Below are 21,933 nucleotides of genomic sequence, written 5' to 3'. Positions count from 1 at the left end.
CTGTCACTGCGATCCCTCAGGTCTTTAATGCTTTTTAATGTGCAACCTAACTTAACATTTGTAAATAGCCTGGCTGAACATCATCAATAAAGTCAGCTGAGCACAACTTGGTCTCCATTTTGTCTTTTTAACTCTAAACAGTGACGTAAAGAAGGTTTTAATCCGTTTACGTCTTTGTAGTAAGGTGATGACCTGCCGGTTGCTTAGTAACGGTTGGCTGGAAGGAGCACGAGGCAGGACGAAGGGGGTTGGGCGAACGGCTCTCGAGACTGACGCTCCCCTCGCCTGTGATTGGTCGCTGCCCAGCAGTTTTCGCGCCAACGCGCTGCATTGTGGGGATGGTTAGCGGAAGTGCGCCGGTCGTGGGGAGGCTTGTGTTGTTCCGATGCGGATAAGGTGGTGTCGTGTTTTGGTGTGTTGGATTTGACGGTGGGGGATTTTAAACTTGTCTGAAAGTGTAACTGGAAGTTTGCACGAATGCGGGGCGAAGAGTCGTCGGATTCCGAGTCCGGGAGGATGGAGGAGAGTTCAATCCGGAGGAGTTTGGAGACGTTGTGTCAGGAGCTGAACATGGACGAGCAGACTGCCACTGAAGCCATGGAGAACTTCACTGCCATATGGAATACATACACACTGGAGGTAAACAATGTCCTCTGGATAACCTCCTCTGTGGCTGTTTAGTGAAGTTAAGCTACATAATTAATGAAATCCCTTTAACTTTAGTTGTTCTGTGAACTCCCTGCAGAACTAGCTAAACTTCATAGCAGTGTGGGACACAAACACTGGGTTAAAGGGCTTCAACCAACGGTTGTTTTCATCATGTAATCCTTCTATCTTTTATTTACCTACTTAATAACGTTAAATTATGAATTACTCGATAAAGTATCTAACATATCTGTCAAAATCACACATTATTTGAGCCCTATATGATTATTTAGCATTGTTTACTTCTGACCAACAGAAACAGCCCTTTTAAAAAGGCCTGCCACTTATCGCCATCTTTATCTAGATATGGTTTGGTCTGTAAAAATGACAGAACAGTGAAAACAATTACAGCAACCAGTTCTTAGATTCAGAGTTGACGTCTCAAAATGTCTTGTTTTGTTAAAATGCTTAATTAATCGACAACATGTTTCACCTCTGCTTTCACAATAAGCTACAATATGGGAAAGTCAGAATTAAAACGTTTCAGGACCATAGCTGAACAACATCAGACAATTACAAGTACACAATATGATGTTGAATAAAACACACCACAACAAAAACACACACAGGTTCTGAACAAAAAAAACAAACAGAAGACATGAGTGAACCGGGGAGATAAAACATATGGCTGAAGTTGATATAAGGTTGACAAACCTTTTAGATGTAGTCATTTCTGCAAACCTTTGAGAAGCTGTTTCCAGCAAATGTTTGAGGAGATGACATTTAATCCCACACAGATAAACTGAAGTGTCACAGAAAAACGAAGTAAAAAAAAAAACACTGGAAGTCGCTTTAAATTGAAGTTGACATATTAGAATATCCTCATTTGTAAAACTAGGTAATTTATCGACTAACTGTTTCACCAAGTTCAAAATGTGATGTTGAATAAAACACACCACAACAAAAACAGACATAAGATGCTGAACCAAAAATGAAAAGGAAGACATGATTGAACTGGGGAGATAAAACCTATTGCTAAGGCTGATAAAAGGTTAAAACTGTTCCTGCAAACCTCAGATTTATGAAGCTGTAATCAGCAATGTTTGATGAGATGACTATTGATCCCACACACATTCAACAAAAACAAAAACGGATGCACTAACTTTAATTGAAATTCTAAATCATACTTCTGACCGAAAGCTATGAAACAGCTGAGTGTTTACATTTCATTTTATGGATCGTTTGGCCTGTAAAAATGTCAGAAAGTAGTGAAGAAGTGGCCATAATCAATTCTCAGAAATGGTTAGTTTATGCTTTTTAAAACAAGATGCAACATGCTTTTTATATGAGGAAAAATCCAATTAAAACATGTCAGGACCACAGCTGAGTACCATCAGATAATGTTAATGTTCAAAAAGGGACCTAGAGTTAAAAGCAGCACAATAGAACAAGATAAGATCGTAAATAAATTAGACAGAAGACATTATCATCCTGGAAAAAAGCAAAAAACATATGGCCAACATCGATTAAAGGTTTTAGATTGAATTGTTTCTGCAAACGCCGCATTTGAGAATCTGTGAGCAGCAGATGTTTGATAAGATGACTATTGATCCCACACAGTTAAATTGAATAGTCACAGCTGCAGAAGAGGCCACAAGAACAGATACAGTAAAAACTATAATACATATACATTATGAACAGCTACTATAATGTAATACAAGCATGATTAAACAAACTATGCCATGATAGATCTAATACCATCCAGCACAACTGTTGTGCCATAAAGTCAACTTTATGATGCCTTTAATGTTTACTTTTTTTGTTGACACTTTCATGAAAGTATTAATTCAATTTTATGTATTAACACTGAGGCCATAGTTGGTGCTGGTGTGTACTAGAAAGCATTATGGTGAGAGTTGTTTCTAATATTCTGCCACCCTGATGTTTGTAAAAGGGAAGGACAAACATTAGAAACATCTTTTAATGCAATGTTGTCCAGTACAACACAACCTTTAACTGTGACCTCAATAATAAACATATCGTTGAATTTACATATTGCAAACAAAAATTGAACCTTTTTAAAGCTTTGTAGGAAAGATGTTTAATGTTCTGACGATGAAGATTTTCTACAGCACCGCTCTTGGTTAACTGACATGTTCTGACATGACAGCCGCCTATCTGCATTTCCCAGAGTATTTGCCCAACCCTGGGCGAGTGATTACATCATTATCATCATCACTATCGAACGCAGGGATCAAAGTCAGCCACATCCTTACGACTTTACCTCAAGGTGATAAGAGAGGCAGGAGCAGCAACCACATGCTTGAATTACACAAAAACACATCTTAAGTTATCCACCCTGCTAACAGCTGCTTTCGTCCTGTGTCATTCTACAAGGTGACAATTAGCAGTTTCGACTGACTTCAGTATTGTGTCAAGAATGGAGATGCTGATTATTATCATCATTATTATTATTACAAATTTATCTTCAGGTCATTTTCCTGATAGGTGATCAATTGTTATAGCTACAATATGTCAGAAATAGAAATAGAAAAGTCAATAAAATCAATTAATCAATCAATTAATTGTTGCTTGTCCAATTAACTAAAGCCCAAACATTGAATTTGTGGTTATATAAAACAGAAAAACGATTAAAAAAATACTCTTGTGGTGCTTTTTGTTAAGACTTTCATCGCCATCAGTCAAAGGCTGCAGGATTATAATTACTCACTGGGTCCTAACATTTTGTGGCCTTCACCAGACTCATTAAAATCAACCAGCTGTATTTTCTTCAATTTAATCAAATTTAAAAAAATAGAAATTATTCTAGAATGAGAAACTGCTGTGACATCCAGAGGACTGGAAGCTAAAACAAAGTTGTTGAAGCGTTTCACCTCCACCTTCTGCTGGATTTGTAAATAGATGTTTCACTACATATTTTCCTTTCTAGACATATTCTTCATGTTTTGCTCCAGTTAATGTGCATAAGTTTGTGTTTGTAATGGGTCAGCGACTGATGACCTTTGTATTTATGCAGAATGAAGATGGTTTAACTGTGTTGCTGTGTTTGTGCAGGGAGAGGTGGTCCACTGGTTGGCCTGTTCGCTGTATGCAGCTTGTAGGAAAGGATCCACTCCCACCGTGGGTAAAGGGTTGATGGAAGGAAACTGTGTCTCCCTCACCAGGATCCTTCGCACCGCCAAACTCAGGTCAGTCCCCGTCAGCTCTGCAGTTCCTCATAATGTCAGAGATATAAAACATCTGGCATATCACAGCAACTACCATTTACACATTGAAGGGAGTTAGTTACTATTATTTTTTTTACTTTACATTTGCATAAAAATGAATTTGTTTGTTGAGCTGAAGTTATTATGAGGTGTCTGTAGTCTGAGTTCGACAACTCAGGGAGGCGTCGTCCAAAGTGACAGACTTCTTGAAACAAAATTCACAGGTTTTTTTCTTGCTGAGCTGCAGAGAAGGGGAGATAACACAACGAGGGAACAAGTACTGAGGATTTTATGGATTTTGTTAAGGAATAATCACCATAATTCCTTCAATGTACACATGAGTAAGCAATTCTTTTTGAACTCATCCTTTTAATGAGTGAGAGTTTTTGACTGGAGTTTCTTCAAATTACAACATATCTGGGATTCATAATATGGAGATTAAACTTACTGCTCATCTTTCCCTGGTTGGAAATGCTGCATTTCAGTCACATAGTACAAATGTTCAACTTATTTGACTGGTGTGGGATTTGATGCATCCAGTCTGCTTCATCAGACATTGTCAGGCTTTCTTTGTGTACCAGCCTTTATTTTTTCTTCATGTTTAGACCTTTAAAACATCTGGCTTTTTTCCAGGTAGCACTAGCAAGTTTTTAATGTGTTTTAAATTTTTATCTCTGGAACCTGCAGATACCTTGTTTATATATTTTTAGTCGTAAATTTCTGTTGCTCCTAACACTCCTCTGTCTGTCCTCCCAGTCTGATCCAGTTCTTCTCAAAGATGAGGAAGTGGGCTGACATGTCCAACCTCTCGCAGGACTTCAGGCAGCGCATGGAGCGACTGGAGCGCAACTTTGAGGTCTCCACTGTGATTTTCCGCAAGTTTGAGCCCATCTTCATGGACATGTTTCAGAACCCGCAGGGAGGGGAACCACCACGGCAACCGCGCAGCAGGAAACACAGGCAAGGCGCACACACACTGTTAGCCCTGAAGCAAAAGACACAAGCACAGCGATTTTATTCTCTCTGTCACATTAAGTTTTTGTTTCTGTAATTGCTGCTTACGGAGGGAAAAGCAAATGCAAACACACAGACAGTCACCCAGCCTGATCTATCTGAGTGTGTGTCCTCTCTGGCTCTGCAGGCGGCTACCCTGTCACATCAGCGATGTGTTCAAGTTCTGCTGGACTCTGTTTGTCTACACCAAAGGTACCAAACTCAACTCTGTAATGTTTATGCTGATATCAGAGCAAATGCTCAAAATGAGGCTTTATAGCAGCTTTGAAAAAACAATATTTAAGTGTCTGATGTAGTTTTCAGTTAATCCGAAAATTTTAATTCAGTCATTATCTAGTTAGGAAGCAGATAACCTCTGTGTGATATAAGATGTGACTGTATATATCAACTGTGTGTTTGTGAAGGAAACTTCCGTATGATTGGTGATGACCTGGTGAACTCATACCACCTGCTGCTTTGCTGTCTGGACCTGGTGTTTGGCAACGCTCTGCTCTGTGCCAATAGGAAGGACCTCATCAACCCCACATTCAGAGGTCAGACTGTGACCTGTGTTTAGACTGAACATAAAGCTCATTATTTACAATAATTTATTTGCTGGAGTAGTCCCTTTGTGTCCTACCATGTATGCTTATTTTTATGTGTGTGTGTTTAGGTCTGCCTGCTCTGTATCGCGCTGATGGCCACGTTTCAGCGGACGAGCCTCCTCCGTGTGTGTTGGAGAGGTTGTGTGAGCTTCACGACGGGCTGGTGGTGGAGGCCAAAGGCATCAAACAGCACTACTTCAAACCCTACATACAGAAACTGTTCCAGAAACAGGTACTGACTGGATCCTTCCTTCCATCCTCACTTTATCCCTCTCTTCAGTCCTCCTCCCATACAATAATCCACTCCCTCTTTACTTGATCTTTCTCTTCTTACCAATCTCTACCAGTATCCCTCCATTTATCCATCTGTTATTGGTGACTCGTGTTTGTCCTGAATTTACTCTCCAATCAGATCCTGAAAGGCAGCGAGGAACATCTGACAGAACTGTTGGATCCACAGAACTTCATTGATAACAAGTAAGACGATCACTGATCACTGAGGGAAAAGTATCTATCCTCAACTCTGTCTCCATCTGTGTCGATGAATTAAAGTTTTGAACATTGTGTGTGTGTGTTGTGTTCAGTAAAGCCATAAATAGGGAGTATGAGGAGTACGTGTTGACGGTGGGAGATTTTGATGAGCGAGTGTTTCTGGAAGCCGATGCCGATGAGGAGATCGGAACTCCGAGAAAGGTCGTTCAGGATCTACCTGCCAGCCGTACGACCGGCCAGAACCAGCTGCAACAACATGTTGAGAAGGTAAACACACACACACTGGAAATGTAAATGTATGTAAGGTATATAACAGAATACAAACATTTAATACATAAGACTTGCATTATCCTATATTTTCATAGTTTGCAATGAAGACGCATGGAAAGCTGTACATGCGACAAGCAGTGACCGCTAAATGTGTGGCTACAGCAGGCTGACTAACATTGTTTAGTTATCCTTTACAAGTGTAAAGTTGGACACTACTTTGTGTTACTTTTACTAAGGAAGGTTACATTCAGGTCAGTTTGCCCATCTGTTGTTGCCTGTTGGGCCTGAGTTTGCCATGTTATGCTACAAAATAACTCTTTTAATAGTTGAAAAGAAACAATCCAAGCATTAACTAATCCTTCTCAAAAAGTACAATCAAGTGAAGTAGAAATAATCTCTCTCTCTCTCTCTCTCTCTCTCTTTCTGTGTGCAGTCTGCCTCTCTCGCCCCCTCCACCCCGCTGACAGGACGAGTCTACCTGAAGGAGAAGGACCTGCTCGTGACGCCCGTCTCTTCTGCGACGCAGAGTGTCAGCCGGCTGCAGAGTATGGTGGCCGGATTAAGGACGTCCCCGAGCGACCACCTGATGCAGATCTTCAGGTCAGTTCCTCTTTGTGCTCAGGGTTCTTTCTACTACAACGATCTTCCAGTACAACCCAGAAGTTCCACAAAGCTCCTTTAAAACTTTGAGAAGTAAGAACAAAAGTCCCAATATGGATCATGAAAAATCCTACAAACACATCATCATTATAACATCAATAAGCAAACATCTTTGAGGGCAAATATCGGTCAGGCTCTATTTTTAAATTATGTAAATGTGAAACAATAAACACATATCTGGTCATTGCTTTAGTTTAATTGTTTAAAGGTGTTCAGTTATTGTTACTGTGTGAAATGTGAATATTTACTGTCCATAGTAACAGTGTGTCCTGTGCTGTTATTAAAGGTCGTGCTCCAGAGATCCCTCAGACAACATCCTGACCAGAGTCAAGACACTGGGACAAACCTTCAAAGAACATTACACCAAAGACTCAGAGGACATGCCAGGCTCTCATATAGGTACCGCACACACACACAGACTCTCATAAATAAATCAGAAATAGTTCTTGGTGGGTTATCCTGAATTTCTAACAGACAACATGTAATAAACATTCAGGTGGTAGGGATTTACTCTTACCACTGTCTGGGACAATATATATTGTGCTTATACGACACGCTGTATTTTTACATGTCAACACAGATCAATCACTGTAGTATACAAATAATCTTCCCTTTGTCTTTTTCAGACTTTGCAGAGAACCGTTTGAAACTGGCTGAGATCCTTTACTACAAGATCCTGGAGAACGTCATCAGTCAGGAGACCAAACGGCTGCACGGCAAAGACATGAGTGTAAGCGACAGTCTCAGTGTGTTTCATATCTTTATACAAAATATGACAAAGTAGTGTTTCTGTTCGATGAGAAGATTGATGGAAAATTCAGAAAAAAACCCCAAAGATCCACTTACTAGCTTTTTCTAAGCTTTGAGACTTATCAACCAGATGTGGTTAAAAATCAGAAAACTTTCATACATGAGTGATTTAATATACAGTAAATGTTTTACATAGAAATGGCCCAAAATTCTCAGAAATTTCTCATCCGGTAGAATTTTTCTTTTTTTAATATACATAAATGTATGTATGTATAAATGAACACCCTTTCCTTCCTTGTTTCCTTTTGATGTTTCCAGCTGTGTTTCAGTGCTTTGTGATAATCAGTCGGCTGCCACATGAGTGATAAATACGAATCTGTGTGTGTTGTTAGACGTTACTGGAGCAGGATATCTTCCACTGTTCCCTGATGGCGTGTTGTCTAGAGGTGGTGTTGTTCTCCTACAGCTCCCAGAGAACCTTCCCCTGGATCATCAACATCTTCAAACTGTCTCCATTCTACTTTTTCAAGGTCACACACACTAAAACGTACACGCTTTTACATCTTTAAACAGCCAGTCAGGAGTCTGTTGGATACAAAGTTCAACTGCAGTTGCCAATTAATCTAATTATCAATTGCTGCAAAAGCACATTCAGGCAAAACTTGTGTCAGCTTCCTAATTAATATTTGTGTTTGTGTGTGTGTGCAGGTGATCGAGGTGTTTATCCGCTCAGAGGAGGGCCTGTCCAGAGACATGGTGAAACATCTAAACCAGATCGAGGAGCAGATTCTGGAAAGCAAAGCGTGGAGCGCAGACTCCGCCCTGTGGAGCGCCTTACAGGATGCAGGGAACAAAGTGCCCACAGTGGAGGAGGTCAGCAGGAATCTTATTTTGTTGATTCAAGCACAGGTTTCTCCATCATAAATCAAGGCGTTCCAGCTTTCTAGAGTACATTTTCTTAATACTAGTGCAGCTGTGTGCCTCACTATGTTTTGCTTTAAGATACAAACACTTTTTCCGAGAAAGAAGATGTCACTATGCAGAACGGCTGTCATTATGACAAACGTATGCAGTTTTTTTTTCTTGAAATGGAAAAATAAGTCCTCAAGGCTAAATCATAGACATAAAAGGCAACATTATGAAGAATGTTACTTGCTTCTTTCCTTTGCTGGCTGTCTTTTGTTCTTTATCTCAGGGCTGCCTAAACAATACTTACAGTACAATACAACAGGTGTTTGCTTTTGGACGTAGTCATCGTGCTAAGCCATAAGATAGCCTGTGTAGTCTCACTTAGTCTGTACAAACATGAGAGAAATATCCTTTTTTTTTGCCTGTCTTTGTCTTTATTTCACTTTCTCTCTCCTCATCTCTCTCTAGGTGAATTTTTCCTCCAGTCTGGACACAGGCTCTGGTTCGGGTTCCAGTTCTACCAGCGTAGGGCAGACCCACCTGCCTCTGGTTGCCCTCTCCCCCATCATCCACCCTCGCATCAGGGAGTTCAGGTCAGGCCTGGGCAGTGCACGTAAAGGTGGGTGTTGGCTGCATCTGTGTGTAAATGGTTTGTATTTGCAGTTAAAAAATGAACTGTGGTAAACTTTATTATCTGTTTTCTTCCAGATGTTCCTCCCTCTCCGTTGTCGGTCCATGACCGGTACAGCTCCCCAGCAGCTGGCAGCGCTAAACGACGTCTCTTTGGTGACGACCCTCCAGCAGCAGGAGTGACCCTGAGCCCGATGTCCTCACCAGCTAAAAGGCTGACGTTCAGCTCGACCAGCACCCTGAGGATCGGAGCTCAGGGCAGCCCGGCCACCGTCCTGAGTTTCCCACTGCAAGGTAGACGACACGCACATTTACACATGTTTACATAACTGAACACGGGGATACAAAGGAGATGCTGATGCATAAAACGGACACAACTGCAATGAAAGACCCCTTCAGAAACCTCTTCTTTATGTTGAGCTGAATGACATTTGACATCTTGGTCTCGGGTCTGAATAAGCACTTTTACATCAGTCATGACGGCGTTTAGACCAGAAACATTTCATTATTGATTTCAATAAGACAAATCTGAATTATGTCCTGCCCCCCGAGTGGACAGTTTCACTTCCTGAGGTAGGATGGTCTTTGATGGATGGTATGAATATGATATGATCTTTTATATTTATTGTGAATATCTGCAGGTATGAGTAACGACCGAACCATCACACTGATCCCGGTTCAGTCTTGTGACTCCTCTGGTACCATCAACGCTCAGTTCCTGCTGGCGTCACCACACCGCACCGCCTCCCCAAGCCGCGTCACATCCGCACCCACGACCTCAGACCCACAGACAGGAAGTGGTCGGCCGCGACGCACCGGATCCCTCGCTCTGTTCTTCAGGAAGGTAGGAACCGGAAAATAAAATTGGTCATCTTAAATGTGACTTCAGTGATTTACATTAGTATAAATTGAGGGAAATTGAGGGATTTCCTAAAAGAGACATTTTATAACTGCGAAGAAAACCTGCCCGTGTCTTCAGTGATTTTGTTCAATAGCAGAATATTTCCACATGAGGACTGGTTAGTTTTCACTTTGTCTGATAGAATATAAACACACTTTGACGGATGGATGTTTCTGTCTTCTGACCATCTTGTCTTCTCTGTGCGTGTCTCCAGGTGTATCATCTGGCCAGTGTACGTCTGAGGGATTTGTGTGTGAAGTTGGACATCCCGTCGGAGCTGCGAGGGAAAATCTGGACATGTTTTGAACACACTCTGGTCCACAGTACTGATCTGATGAAGGGCAGACATCTCGACCAGCTGCTGCTGTGCAGCGTTTACATCATATCCAAAGTGAGGAAACAAACTTAATACTTCTTATTTAATTCAGCATAAGCTGCTGTGGTTTCAGGATGCCTCGGAGGTAAATATGATTCTGGCAGCGATCCTGAAAACCTGCCAGAGAAATTTTACTCACATAATCCTAGGCTCTAGTAACTTTTAATACCAGGGTTCATACAAAGTTTTCAGAGTTTGGAAAATGCTTCTTTTTAAATGTTTTAAAGGTTAAGAATATGCTTGAATTTGAATGTACTCTGTGAAAAATGAAACCAGGTTTTTAACAGTAAAATGTTCAGTGGTGGAAACTTGGTGTGGGATTAATTTGTATTCGGATTTTGTATCTAATGTTTTTCAGTACAATGTCTTTAGTTCTGTGTATGCACACTTGTGAACATTCAATAGCAAAGCCCTTTTATAGCTGAGAAACCTGCTGTCTCATGGGAAAATTGTAGCTTGATGTAAGAAATCAGCTCCCTGGAGAAAAGCATGCTAACACACTGGTTGTAATTCCTGTGATTCCATCCTCCTTTACAGATCACCAAAGAGACTCACACCTTCCATGACATCATGAAGTGTTACCGCAGCCAACCACAGGCCAGCAGCCATGTAAGAACACAGGGACAGACCACTGCAAACCATCATGATACAACAACAATCCATGAACTGAAAAAAACAATATTTTGTGTAGAAGCTTACTGTATGTGTGTGTATGTGCGTGTAGGTGTACCGCAGCGTCTTGCTGCGTCACACTCCTAGAGAGCAGGTGGCTGATGAGAACATGGAGGTGGATCCTGTTTCGGGAGGCGAATGTAAGAATCTCACACTCAAATGCTTCATAAACACACTTTGTAACTTAAAGAAGAAGTAACCATCTGTCTAATGAAGCAATTTCCCCGTCACAGGTTGAATTCAGTTTGTCTACAGCATCTTTTTATATAAGTTGTGAGCAGTTTTTCTGAAGTGATGTTTTTTGTTTCCTCTGAAACACTGAACCTGACAACTGAAAATATAAAATGTACTATAATTTTAGGCCAACAAAAGCAGCAAAGTGACTCAAACGATTAATTACCAATCAAAATAGATTGAATAACCAGCTAATCATTATGAAAACCCAACAGGATTCATTTAATAATATTTGGCATTTTCATCTGATAAATTTCTTAAACTATCGATCTTTCTGTTTCATCAGCTGCGGAGAAAACCAATCAGGTCTCAGGAGACGCAAACTCCAACCAAACAGCGGAGGAGGAACGTGGTGACCTCATCCAGTTCTACAACAGCGTCTTCGTCCTGAAGGTTAAAAGCTTCGCGCTGCGATACGCCACCAACGATAACCGGGTACAAAACTCAGTGTGACTTGTTGTGGTGTAAAACTGGGGTTCAGTATCATTGGTGTTGAAAACCTACAACTGGTTAAATAATCTGACTGTGTGTGTTTGACCCGTCAGGCCGACGCCCCTCCCCTCTCTCCGTTCCCGTCGGTTCGGGCTCAGCCTCTCTCTCCTCGTCGGGTTTCTCAGAGACACTCGCTGTACGTCTCACCTCACAAGAACTCTGCAGCCTGCCTCACACCGAACTCCTACACCTACAGGATCAACAGCAGCCCATCCAAGGCAAGAAGACAGACACACACACACACACACACACACACACACACACACACACACACACACACACACACACAGTCACATGTGGCTTTATTACCAGGTGTGTTGTCGTTATCTTCTAACTCTTAAACTTTGCTCTTTGTGCGTCTTCCTCTTCTGTCCCGTCTTCAGGAGTTATCAGACATCAACCGGATGATCCGGCAGGGCTGCGTGAGCAGGAAGAGGGCCTTCACCATGGAGGGAGACGTGATGATGTCATCAGCGTGCGACTCCCCCAGCAAGAGGGCGTGTCCGGAGAACGGCAGCAGTCCGGATGTGCTGCTGAAGCGGCTGCAGGACGTCGTGTCAGAGCGGCAGAGTCACTGATGGAGCCACAGACGGAGAAAATTTATGTACGTTCATGACAGTTCATCAGTTTAATAAGTTTCCAGTTAAGTTGTGGAGAAATTATGAAACAAGACAGGAAGTCTTCTTTCATCACTGATGTCCGTTTTATTTGACCGCGTATGTTATGACCTGAGGGTCATAGAACCTGTGCAGCAGACAATGGCACAAGATTTTTCCTTTTGTTTCATCCAAAGCAGATTCCAGTTGCACATCCAGTGTTGTCACAACCACAAACTTCTGACTCTGAAACAACAACAATAATAATAATATCTTAAATGTGATATTTGAGCCACGTCAGGAATCAAAACACAAAATACAGCAGACAACTATCACTGGGACGCTTCACTTGTTTTACCCTCTCACTTCGAGATCTCTGTAGTTTTGTCAAGTAGCTCAGGTGAACCTCGGCTCAGCCCTTGTCCTTTTCAGGATCTTTAATCACTGTTGCACTGTGGGAAAAATCTCAGAAATGCAGCTGACCACCACGGCATTAACAAGAGAGCTATACTTCACAAGGTTGTTAAACATTTGCTGCTGCTAGATGGCAGCACACGCTGGTTTTTCAGGCTGTGTGGTTACTCTTCAAAAGTTATCCTTTAAAACTCAAAGGATAGTTTTGAATTTTTTTATTTTTTATTTATAAACTGCCTAAAAGTTTTAAAAAAATATTTTGACCTAAAGAAAAGAGGGACTTTAAACAAAAGTGTAGGAAAAATACATTTTGAAGTGAATTTTTATTGAATCCCTCTGTTGTGAAGCTTGTCCATCAGTCACATACTCTCACTCTCCTCTGTCTCCATCAGTCTCATTCACTGACGGAGGTGAGTTTCTGGCAGCTTGACAGATTATTCTGTCTCGTCTGTTTCCGCAGCAAAGACGTCATTAGTGGACGTATTTTTGACCCTGCAGGAAATGATTTCCTTGGTGGCAACACACGCTTACAGACGATTTCACTGGTTGAACTGGACTAACTAAACTCGGACTTAAAGAAACTCACTATTGTAGCAACATTCAGGCCAGAAACGAGTCATAATTCAACACCGACTGTCTGAGTGGGTGTTACACAAGCAATCTGTATATTCAAGAAGAATATCTGTTTTAATACAGCCACTCTTTCCAAATATACATATCTGAAAAAGATCTTATATTTGGGTCAGTATGATATAAACTTTTATTAACTTACACTTAACACTCAATTTATCATAAGTTCTGAGTCGACCGACCTTCATCAGGCTTTTTCATCTTTACTTACAGTAATTTACTTTGACAGTATTAAAGAAATGTAAAGCTAGAAGGAAAAACTCAAAGGAGTTTTAACCGGGCGTTGGCGATCGCTCAGTGGGCTTTCAGACGTCAGGGGTTGAGAAGCAGGAAGCTCGTTGCTGTTCACATCAGGTCAAAATATATTTGGAAAAAGAAATGTTTGAAGTTGTGTATATAGTTTTCTTTAACAGGACAAATCAAGCTCTATTGTACATTTTCTAGTATTAAACTCGTCTTCCTCCACAGTATTTGCAGAGGTCTCTACTTTCTGTAGAGATTTTATCACTGAGGGAAAATATCTTATTTTATTCTTTTACTAATTTGTTTCCTTTAATCTTTCCTGTTTGTGGTTATGAACCACCTAATGTTGTGTAATGCTGTAATAATATGCTTAATGCTAACAAGAGTGCTCGATTGAAGCAGCATTTGTGTACCCGAGTGTGTAGTATCTACACTTCATCTTTTATTGAATTTAACATTTTAGAAAACGATCTTTAACTTTAAACAGTTTCATATCTAATGTTTTGTTCATACCTGGTTTGCTAAAAGCACAGAAGCAAAGGAGACAGAGAACAACTAACCACTTGTTATAAAATACAAATTTAAAGTATTGATTATGTTCCCAGACAGCAAAAGAAAAAATACGATAATGGGATTCTGTAAACACTGTCGTTTAACTCTGGTGTTTGTGCTTTTTTTCATCCCACTTCAAGGAAATTTGTATTTTCTACAAACAGTCAAATGTTTTGTACAATAAAACTAAATTTGAGGACTCTGTTGTTTCATTTTGTCTTGATGATTTGCTGTAAACTGTACTTTTATTTTATGTTATTTTTTCAAATGCTGTCTAAAACCCTCCATACTTCACAAGGATTATAGTTGAGGTCGAGAAATACTGAATCATTTTAGATTTGAGGTCAAATGTTATTCAGAAGGGACGGGAAGGTGATTCTGGAGACAGGCTGTTGATTGTTGAGTCTCATTTCCCACGTCGTCAAATACCGACCCCTCGGGTTATAATTTAGGGCCGAATACCGACCCAGAACATTGGTATTTGATTTCCTGGGAATGAGACTCCGTGATAAACTATGAACTATCTTTCTCCAGAGTCGCCTTCCTTACCTTTAAATTACTCCTATTTAATATATTGATATTGAGTCAAACAAAACACTCGAGTTCCTTATGAAACTGTTTTATTTTTGTTTTTTTCCAACACATGGAACTTTCTTACAGGCATTATTTAACATATTATTTGTTTTAACAAATGATTCATGATAATAGACCAAACGTATCTTGATCAAGTTTTCCGCTCGCTTACTTTAATGTATTTTTCTTATTGTTTTAATCATTTTGATGTGCTTTTTACAAACTGAAGTTCTGTCCATACACACGTGAATATTTCTTTAAATCTTGAGTTTAAACCTTATTTAATTGATTTTTGTTACGACAGCGTGTCCATCAGACACTGAGGAACATGTATGTGTTTTTAAGCTGACCTGGGAAAATATTCCTTTAGCTGTTTTTGGTCTCCAACAACTCCTGAGGAAAACACCTGGCTCTGTTAATGCTCCACTGTGTCTGAGTTTTAGAGCTTGTCTGATGAAACCTGTTGCCTGCTGCAGCTAAAAAAAAAAACCCTGACAGTGATGTGGTTAGAGTGAACCAAATAGGTAAAGGTGCTCTGTAGATGACAACTGCAGAGTCGGGTGATAAATCTCTGTGTGTCCTTCCCCACAAGAAGCCATTTTCTTTCATTGTTTATATAAAAATATTGGTTATAGCAACGTTGAAGCGTTTCTAACAACCTGACCTGTGCAGCTCAGAGGAAACGCTCTCTCTCCTCCTGTCCCATACGTAATGCATCCTCTTGGGCCTTGATTGCCCGGTTACCAAGGCAACCCTGTCAGTTTCCCGCCCGTTGGATCTCAGTCAGTGTGTTTACATGTGCACCATGATCCTGGTTTTGAGCCTTATCCTGGTTTGGATCATATTCTGAATGTGTTTGTGTTTCTGTGGAAAAACCTGATTATTGATCTCACTGTTCAGCACAAAAACTAATTTCTGCTGATGTCATATCATGCCAGTTTCCCGGTTTGTACCTTTTATTTGAGGGTCCCAGGAGAACAGGTTCGCAGGAGCAGTAACTCCCTGTGGTGTGGGCTTTGGGCTTTTTCACTTTGCAGATCTTTTACGTGCACAAAGATGATTCATAACACAAAAATGGAAAGGAAAAAAACCCAGATAGCGTAATACGACCTCTTTAACAAAGCTTCCGGACGCCATATTGAAGGTGTGACCTCAGCTCGCGAGTTTCAGCTGCTCTGATTCTGGCTCTTTTCATCTAATTGACGTGTGTTCAGATAACATCTATGTTATAATGAGCTCCACCTCTGTTATAAATATGCTGTTCCCTCCCTGTTTTCTGTGAGTGGACTGCGCTACGTCGAGTTCCCAGTGGTCCTCCGCCTACTTGTTACCATGACGATACACCTCATTCAACAGTTTCATTGAACAAAAGTAATGAATCCCGCTTGGGTGACTCACCTGGGAATGCAAACAAACATCTGGAGGTGCAAAGTGGTTTTCTCTAGCTGTTGATGGATGACAATGAGATGATCACGAGGCTTTAGAGACTCTGAATGCAGCTTTGGAGGAAAAAAAAAGTCAGATTTGTGCAGACTGAGACCTGAGAAAGACAGAAAATAAGCACCACTTTTAGTTTTTACCATGCAATTACTGCACAGTAGTTATGTGAAAGCACACACGCTCCAGATGCTCACCCACGATCTCCTAAATCATAACCTTCGACCTCCCGGAGCACACATCCAAAATCCAAGCCAGTCCCTCTCGGTTCATTTCTGATTTCAGGTGTTGCCTCTGGACACTTTTGGATGCGACTTTTCAAATGTGAACCAAGTAACTGGAAAACTGGATAACAGTTGTGATTGGCCCGTTACGGACCAGGTTTGATCATTTGCATTTGACCACACATATTGTTGTTACCTTGCGCTGTTTTATTTCACGTATTGACCTTTAACCTCACGTTTTATTGCACCTCTTAACACCTTTCAGCGCTTTGAACTATGACCTGGCCTGAGCGTGAACTACTTTTGAGCAGCGACCTTGCCGATGTGTGAGTAGTTGTCTGTGCACAGTAGCACTCTGCTCCCCGGGATGCTTGTCAGGTGTTGTGGGTACATCCGAGGCCGTCTGGCCGTCTGGATTTTGTGTTGTGAAATCTCTCTTTCTCAAGGTTTCTCTGAGCGTGCTATAAACAGTGACTTTCTCCGACACTCATGGTCAGTCTCTGCCAGAACTGCCTGGTGGATGAGTTTACTCTTCACTTTTACCACTTCGTTAAATCACACACAGACAACCTTGTGTGAATCATCTCTTATTTGTTTTACTTCTAAATGAGAATTATAACACTTATAATGTGTAATATAAAACCATACCAATACCAAGATCAGATTTATTGGCAGAGTAACTTTAGAGAGAATTTGTGAAGCTGTTTAAAGTATAAACACTTTTATATTGTTGTTTGCTGTGGCTCTCCAGTAATCAGAGTCATAACTTCTTTTTAATCTTTAATTTTCTATTTGCTTGCTTTTGCTTTGTGGTCTTATAAATGCATTTTATCTGTAATTATTTATTTTCCCTTTTTGTTTTTATAGTCTTTTTCGTGCATTTCTATGTCTGTAAAGCACTTTAAATTTCCATATAGATATTTTTAAACACTTCCTCTGCGCTCCAAGCTCCCAGTACGTACCGCTAGCTGCATGGCTAACTGAGCTAACGAGCTATTGTCAGCTACAGTAAGCGGGTTCTCTGGTGATATTGTGCCTTTTGTTGTGTTTTTTCTGAATTCAACCAGTGGCCAATTCATTCTTTAAATTGAAATTTAACGTCAGGTAAACATAGCTTTTCTAAGGGGTGGGTTGCAGTAAAGCACATTTTAATCCGTGGTTCAGTGTTTCTACTTTTCATTTCTGCCTTCTCTTTGTGGAATAAAACAACCTTTTCATGTCGCAGCCTCGTGATGTTTTTCTCGTCACATTTGACCGTTTCATTGTCGTGTGGTGAGCATGTGACACGTCCTTGAATCCTTGAACATCACAAGAAGGCATGAAAAGAGAGACTGCAGCAGGTTCTTAGTAATTGAACACTGTGAGGAATAAAAGAAACCCATAGTGCTTCATATCCTCATGAATGCAATATCCTTTCTCCATCCTGTTAAACTGAATACAATGGTGTGATCTAAAATTAGCCCAGCTAAGTATTTAGGCCACCTCTGTAAGGAGCCGCCTGTGAAACGGCAGAAAAGCCTCTCAGTGTTTCTCTGTGAAGCGACTCTGACACGCCACACTTCCTCTGACCTTGTCTCCACAAGGTGAGCGCTGATAATCTGCCCGAGGCGGGAAGGAAACCGATGCCAGCCGCCGTGACATGAGATTATTCAACATTTCACGGGCGGCTGCCTTTTACATGGATGGCTTCTCGCCGACAGCCGGTGTTTCCTTTGCCGAGATAGAGACGGAGCAACGAGGTCGAGTTCAATATCTGTTTGTCGAGGACAGAGAAGACTGTGGGCACGGAGTCAGTCTGAGGTGTTTCATGTGTTCTGATCACATTTGTTACGATCATTTCTGAGTTTCTGCCCAAACACAGACACATTGTCTGTTCCAGACTCCCGTAGGAGATTTACCCCTTCTCCAGAGCATGTAAACTACTTGTCCGACAGCCAAACTTCTTGTCCCAGTGTCTGTCTAATCCTGTTTACTACACTACACATGACATGAAAACACTTTGACTGAAAGTCTTTTTGCTTGTTGTCTGGCTCTTGGATGGTGGTGTCAATCAGCCAATCCACCACTTGGCTCCAGGCTGAAACGTCTCAACAACTGTTGGATGAACTCAATTTGGTTCAGATGTTAAAAGATAGTCGATTGTTGAGTCTCATTCTCAGGTCGGCTGGTGGGAATGAGACTCAACAATCAGATCCAACTCAACAATGAGACTCAAAGATGCCATTCGAGGTTCAAACAGGACGAATCCTGATGATGCTGATGCTCCAACGAGAGGTTGACAGTTGGGGATTTTTCTGCAGATGTTTTTATTTTGACAAAAGGAATTTGATGACATGCAACTTATAAACTGACCCGTGGATTCTGTAGATATCTTAACCGATCCTCTACCGAGTCGCCCCAGATGTTTTCAGTGTTGTGTGAAACATCTAGACAGTTATTTGATTTGTCCAGTTCTTGTGACTGTGGCACTGAGCTCCAAGCCCTTTTGGTTCCTACTGAAGATGTAAATCTTTAAAAACACACTCACGAATGTAATGTTATTGTTCTTTTAAAAATCTCATTACTTCCTAAAACAGCTGGCCACTGTCGTTTTTAGTTAAGTTACTCAAAGTGGAGAAATAGCGCAGCTGTGAGGACCACAGCCCGATGTCTCACAGATTGATCTGTATCGGCATATATGCGTTTTTACCGATACGTGCTGATATTAAGTTTACTGGACAATAAAGTTTATTATAAACTTTTAAATGTCACAACGTGTTTGATAAATTTGAGTGATGAATGCAAAACAAAATGTGTGTTTATGTGTGTATTCTGTGTATATAGGAATATCGGCCAATATATCGATACCAGAATGTTTTTAACTCGCTAATATCGGTATCAACCCCTAATATCCAGTGTCGGTCAGGCTCAGGATTGAGTGTGTGTTCATGGTAATGAAGGAACAGTGTGGATGTGTTTTTCTTCGTTCTCTGTCATGGTCCTGTTGTTTTGGCTTCATTGTTGGTGTGTTTTATGTGTTTTCTAGGTTTTTCTGTGGTGTCTTTTTCCTTTTCCCAGAGTTTTATCAGCCTCTTCCCTGTTTTTTTTTTGTTTTTCCATTCATTACTCCTCACCTGTGTTTCCCCGCCTCACTCCACCTGCACCTCTTCGCCTCATTAATTAAGTTTGTGTTTAAGTCCAGTCTTTAGTTCAGTCCTTGTTGAGTCATCTGTTTCTCTTCCCCTGATGTTCCCTTGTGTTTGCCGTGATCCTAATTTAAAACTTCATCCAAACTTCATCCTCGTGCGTTTGGGTCGACCTTCTCTGCTTCACTGTGACAGACGCTCTGTGCCACAGAGGAAGAGGACACGTCAGACTTTGACACACATCATCACAGTCACAATTTTCTAATAAACTAGAGAGGAGCACATTTTACTCAACACCATGTAGCTGCAGTGCATTCTGGTCTTTTGAGGCTATCTGTCCCTTCTGAAATTGTATTTAAAATGGGGCGAGCTGCTGTTCATTCTGCCACAAACAGCTGAGGATCAACAGTGTGTGTGTGTGTGTGTGTGTGTGTGTGAGGATGTTTCCCTCTGGAAAAACCCACCAGAGTGTTCAGAGCAGCAGATGTTTGGAGCTGTGATCAACCACGATGATGTCATGTGGAGATGACAGCGAGTCGACATTTATTCATGTGAAAAACGTCCTAAATGTCAGAGATTAAATTGATGGGGTTTTTTTTTTTCACGACTCCTGGTTTTTTAAAAAAAAAAAGAAAAAAAAAAAAGGTCATGTCTGCACTAGATATGTGTTGCCATGGTTACGGGCAAGGTTTCTCCGTGGAGATTATAATCTTTGTGCACCAAGATGGAGGAGATTCATTGAGCCAATTCATCTTTCAGATCCATTTTTCTACGTGAAATTTAAAGCAGAGCATGTTGGTTTGTTTATTCTCGTGTGATACGTGTTACGTCTCGTGTTACACGTTTTTTTTAATGTTTTCGGACAGATATATTATTTATATCTGTCCACATCTGTTGCGATCTTCCACTGTCCTGATCACAACTGTTTCCTGAGTTGACACCAATGAAGAAGCATAAACTTCCTGAAAAATAGACGTTGAAAAAGATGATGATGCCGTCACACTTCATGTTAATTTAACCATTTAACTAAGTGTATGTTATGGCAGATAGTATCGATAGTATATTATTTTTAATAATACCTTTATTGGGGGAAAAAAAGCTCTTTATTTCACATAAAAGGCATTTAAACATGAACTTGAACTCACCATCTCATTCACATTTTATTTTGTTCGTAACCTTTGATTGACATCTTCATAACTTTGAAATATTCTTTATATTTTATTCTGGTTGCATCCATTTTTTCATAGCAGCCAGTAGAGTGGTGCAGTTTGTAGTCCGAAAACCTTGAAGCAGTTAACATTTTTGCATCCAGTTCTGTTGTTTTTTTGATTTATATTTATATTGATCAGTTTATAGTAACTGTGTAGTAAGATGCTTAGTGGTTGTGACGTCATGTGACTGTGATGTTGTCTGTTTATAGCCTAACGTTAGCTTTTAACTGCTAGAGATTTAATTTAATTCTTGCAGGTATCATAAACCTGCTGCCAGTTTCAGCATTAACAATCTAAATCCTGCAGGCTTTCTGTGGAGGGAACCAGAGCGACGATAACTTCAGGGTTAGCTACAAAATACATCATCACCACTACAGAGAGCTGAAGTCACGCCCCTGCCATTTTCCCACATGGGACCTTATTTCAGAAAAACTTTGGTGGTGAACAGAGAGAAGAATCATTTATTGATCCTGTTTGAATTGTATGAATCACACATGACCAGATTTATTGTGACTTTCATCTTTTAGTACCTTTTCTGTGCCGAGTTGGCGGCCATGTTGGTGTTGGTGACGTGTGGACTTCCTTCCTTTCGTTCGTTCTTTCTTTCTTTCTTCCTTCCTCCTTTTCTCCCTCCCTCCCTCTCTATCTTCCTTCCTTCCTTCCTTTCTTTCTTTCTTTGTTGCTTCCTTTCTTCCTTCCTTCCCTCCCTCTCTCTCGCGCTCTCTCTCTCTCTGTCCCTTCCTTCCATCCTTCCATCCTTCCCTCCTTCCTTCCTTCCTTCCCTCCCTCTCTCTCTCTCTCTCTCTCCCTCCCTCCCTCCCTCCCTCTCTCTCTCTCTGTCCCTTCCATCCTTCCTTCCTTCCTTCCTTCCCTCCCTCCCTCCCTCCCTCCCTCCCTCTCTCTCTCTGTCCCTTCCATCCTTCCTTCCTTCCTTCCTTCCCTCCCTCCTTCTCTCTCTCTCTCTGTCCCTTCCTTCCCTCCCTCCCTCCCTCTCTCTCTCTGTCCCCTCCTTCCTTCCTTCCTTCCTTCCTTCCCTCCCTCCCTCCCTCTCTCTCTCTCTCTCTCTCTCTCT

At 41.0% G+C, this 21,933-nt stretch overlaps 1 protein-coding gene across 1 annotated transcript; it reads left to right on the top strand.

Moving 5' to 3' along the window:
- The first annotated feature begins 237 nt into the window (after positions 1-237).
- Positions 238-14,493, top strand: rbl1 (retinoblastoma-like 1 (p107)). Its single transcript, XM_084348579.1, has 22 exons — positions 238-639; positions 3,721-3,854; positions 4,629-4,832; positions 5,014-5,078; positions 5,291-5,419; positions 5,539-5,702; positions 5,883-5,947; positions 6,055-6,229; positions 6,666-6,832; positions 7,179-7,291; positions 7,519-7,622; positions 8,035-8,172; positions 8,351-8,515; positions 9,020-9,170; positions 9,260-9,475; positions 9,823-10,025; positions 10,297-10,473; positions 10,996-11,067; positions 11,183-11,270; positions 11,651-11,799; positions 11,910-12,074; positions 12,240-14,493. The coding sequence occupies exons 1-22, from the start codon at positions 478-480 to the stop codon at positions 12,432-12,434; spliced, it is 3,201 nt and encodes a 1,066-aa protein (XP_084204705.1). The 5' UTR covers positions 238-477; the 3' UTR covers positions 12,435-14,493.
- The last annotated feature ends 7,440 nt before the right edge of the window (positions 14,494-21,933 follow it).

Source organism: Pagrus pagrus (assembly GCF_965226575.1).
Source record: "Pagrus pagrus genome assembly, chromosome: 3".
Taxonomy (NCBI): Eukaryota; Metazoa; Chordata; class Actinopteri; order Spariformes; family Sparidae; genus Pagrus; species Pagrus pagrus.
This window is presented reverse-complemented; position numbering and strand designations above follow the sequence as displayed.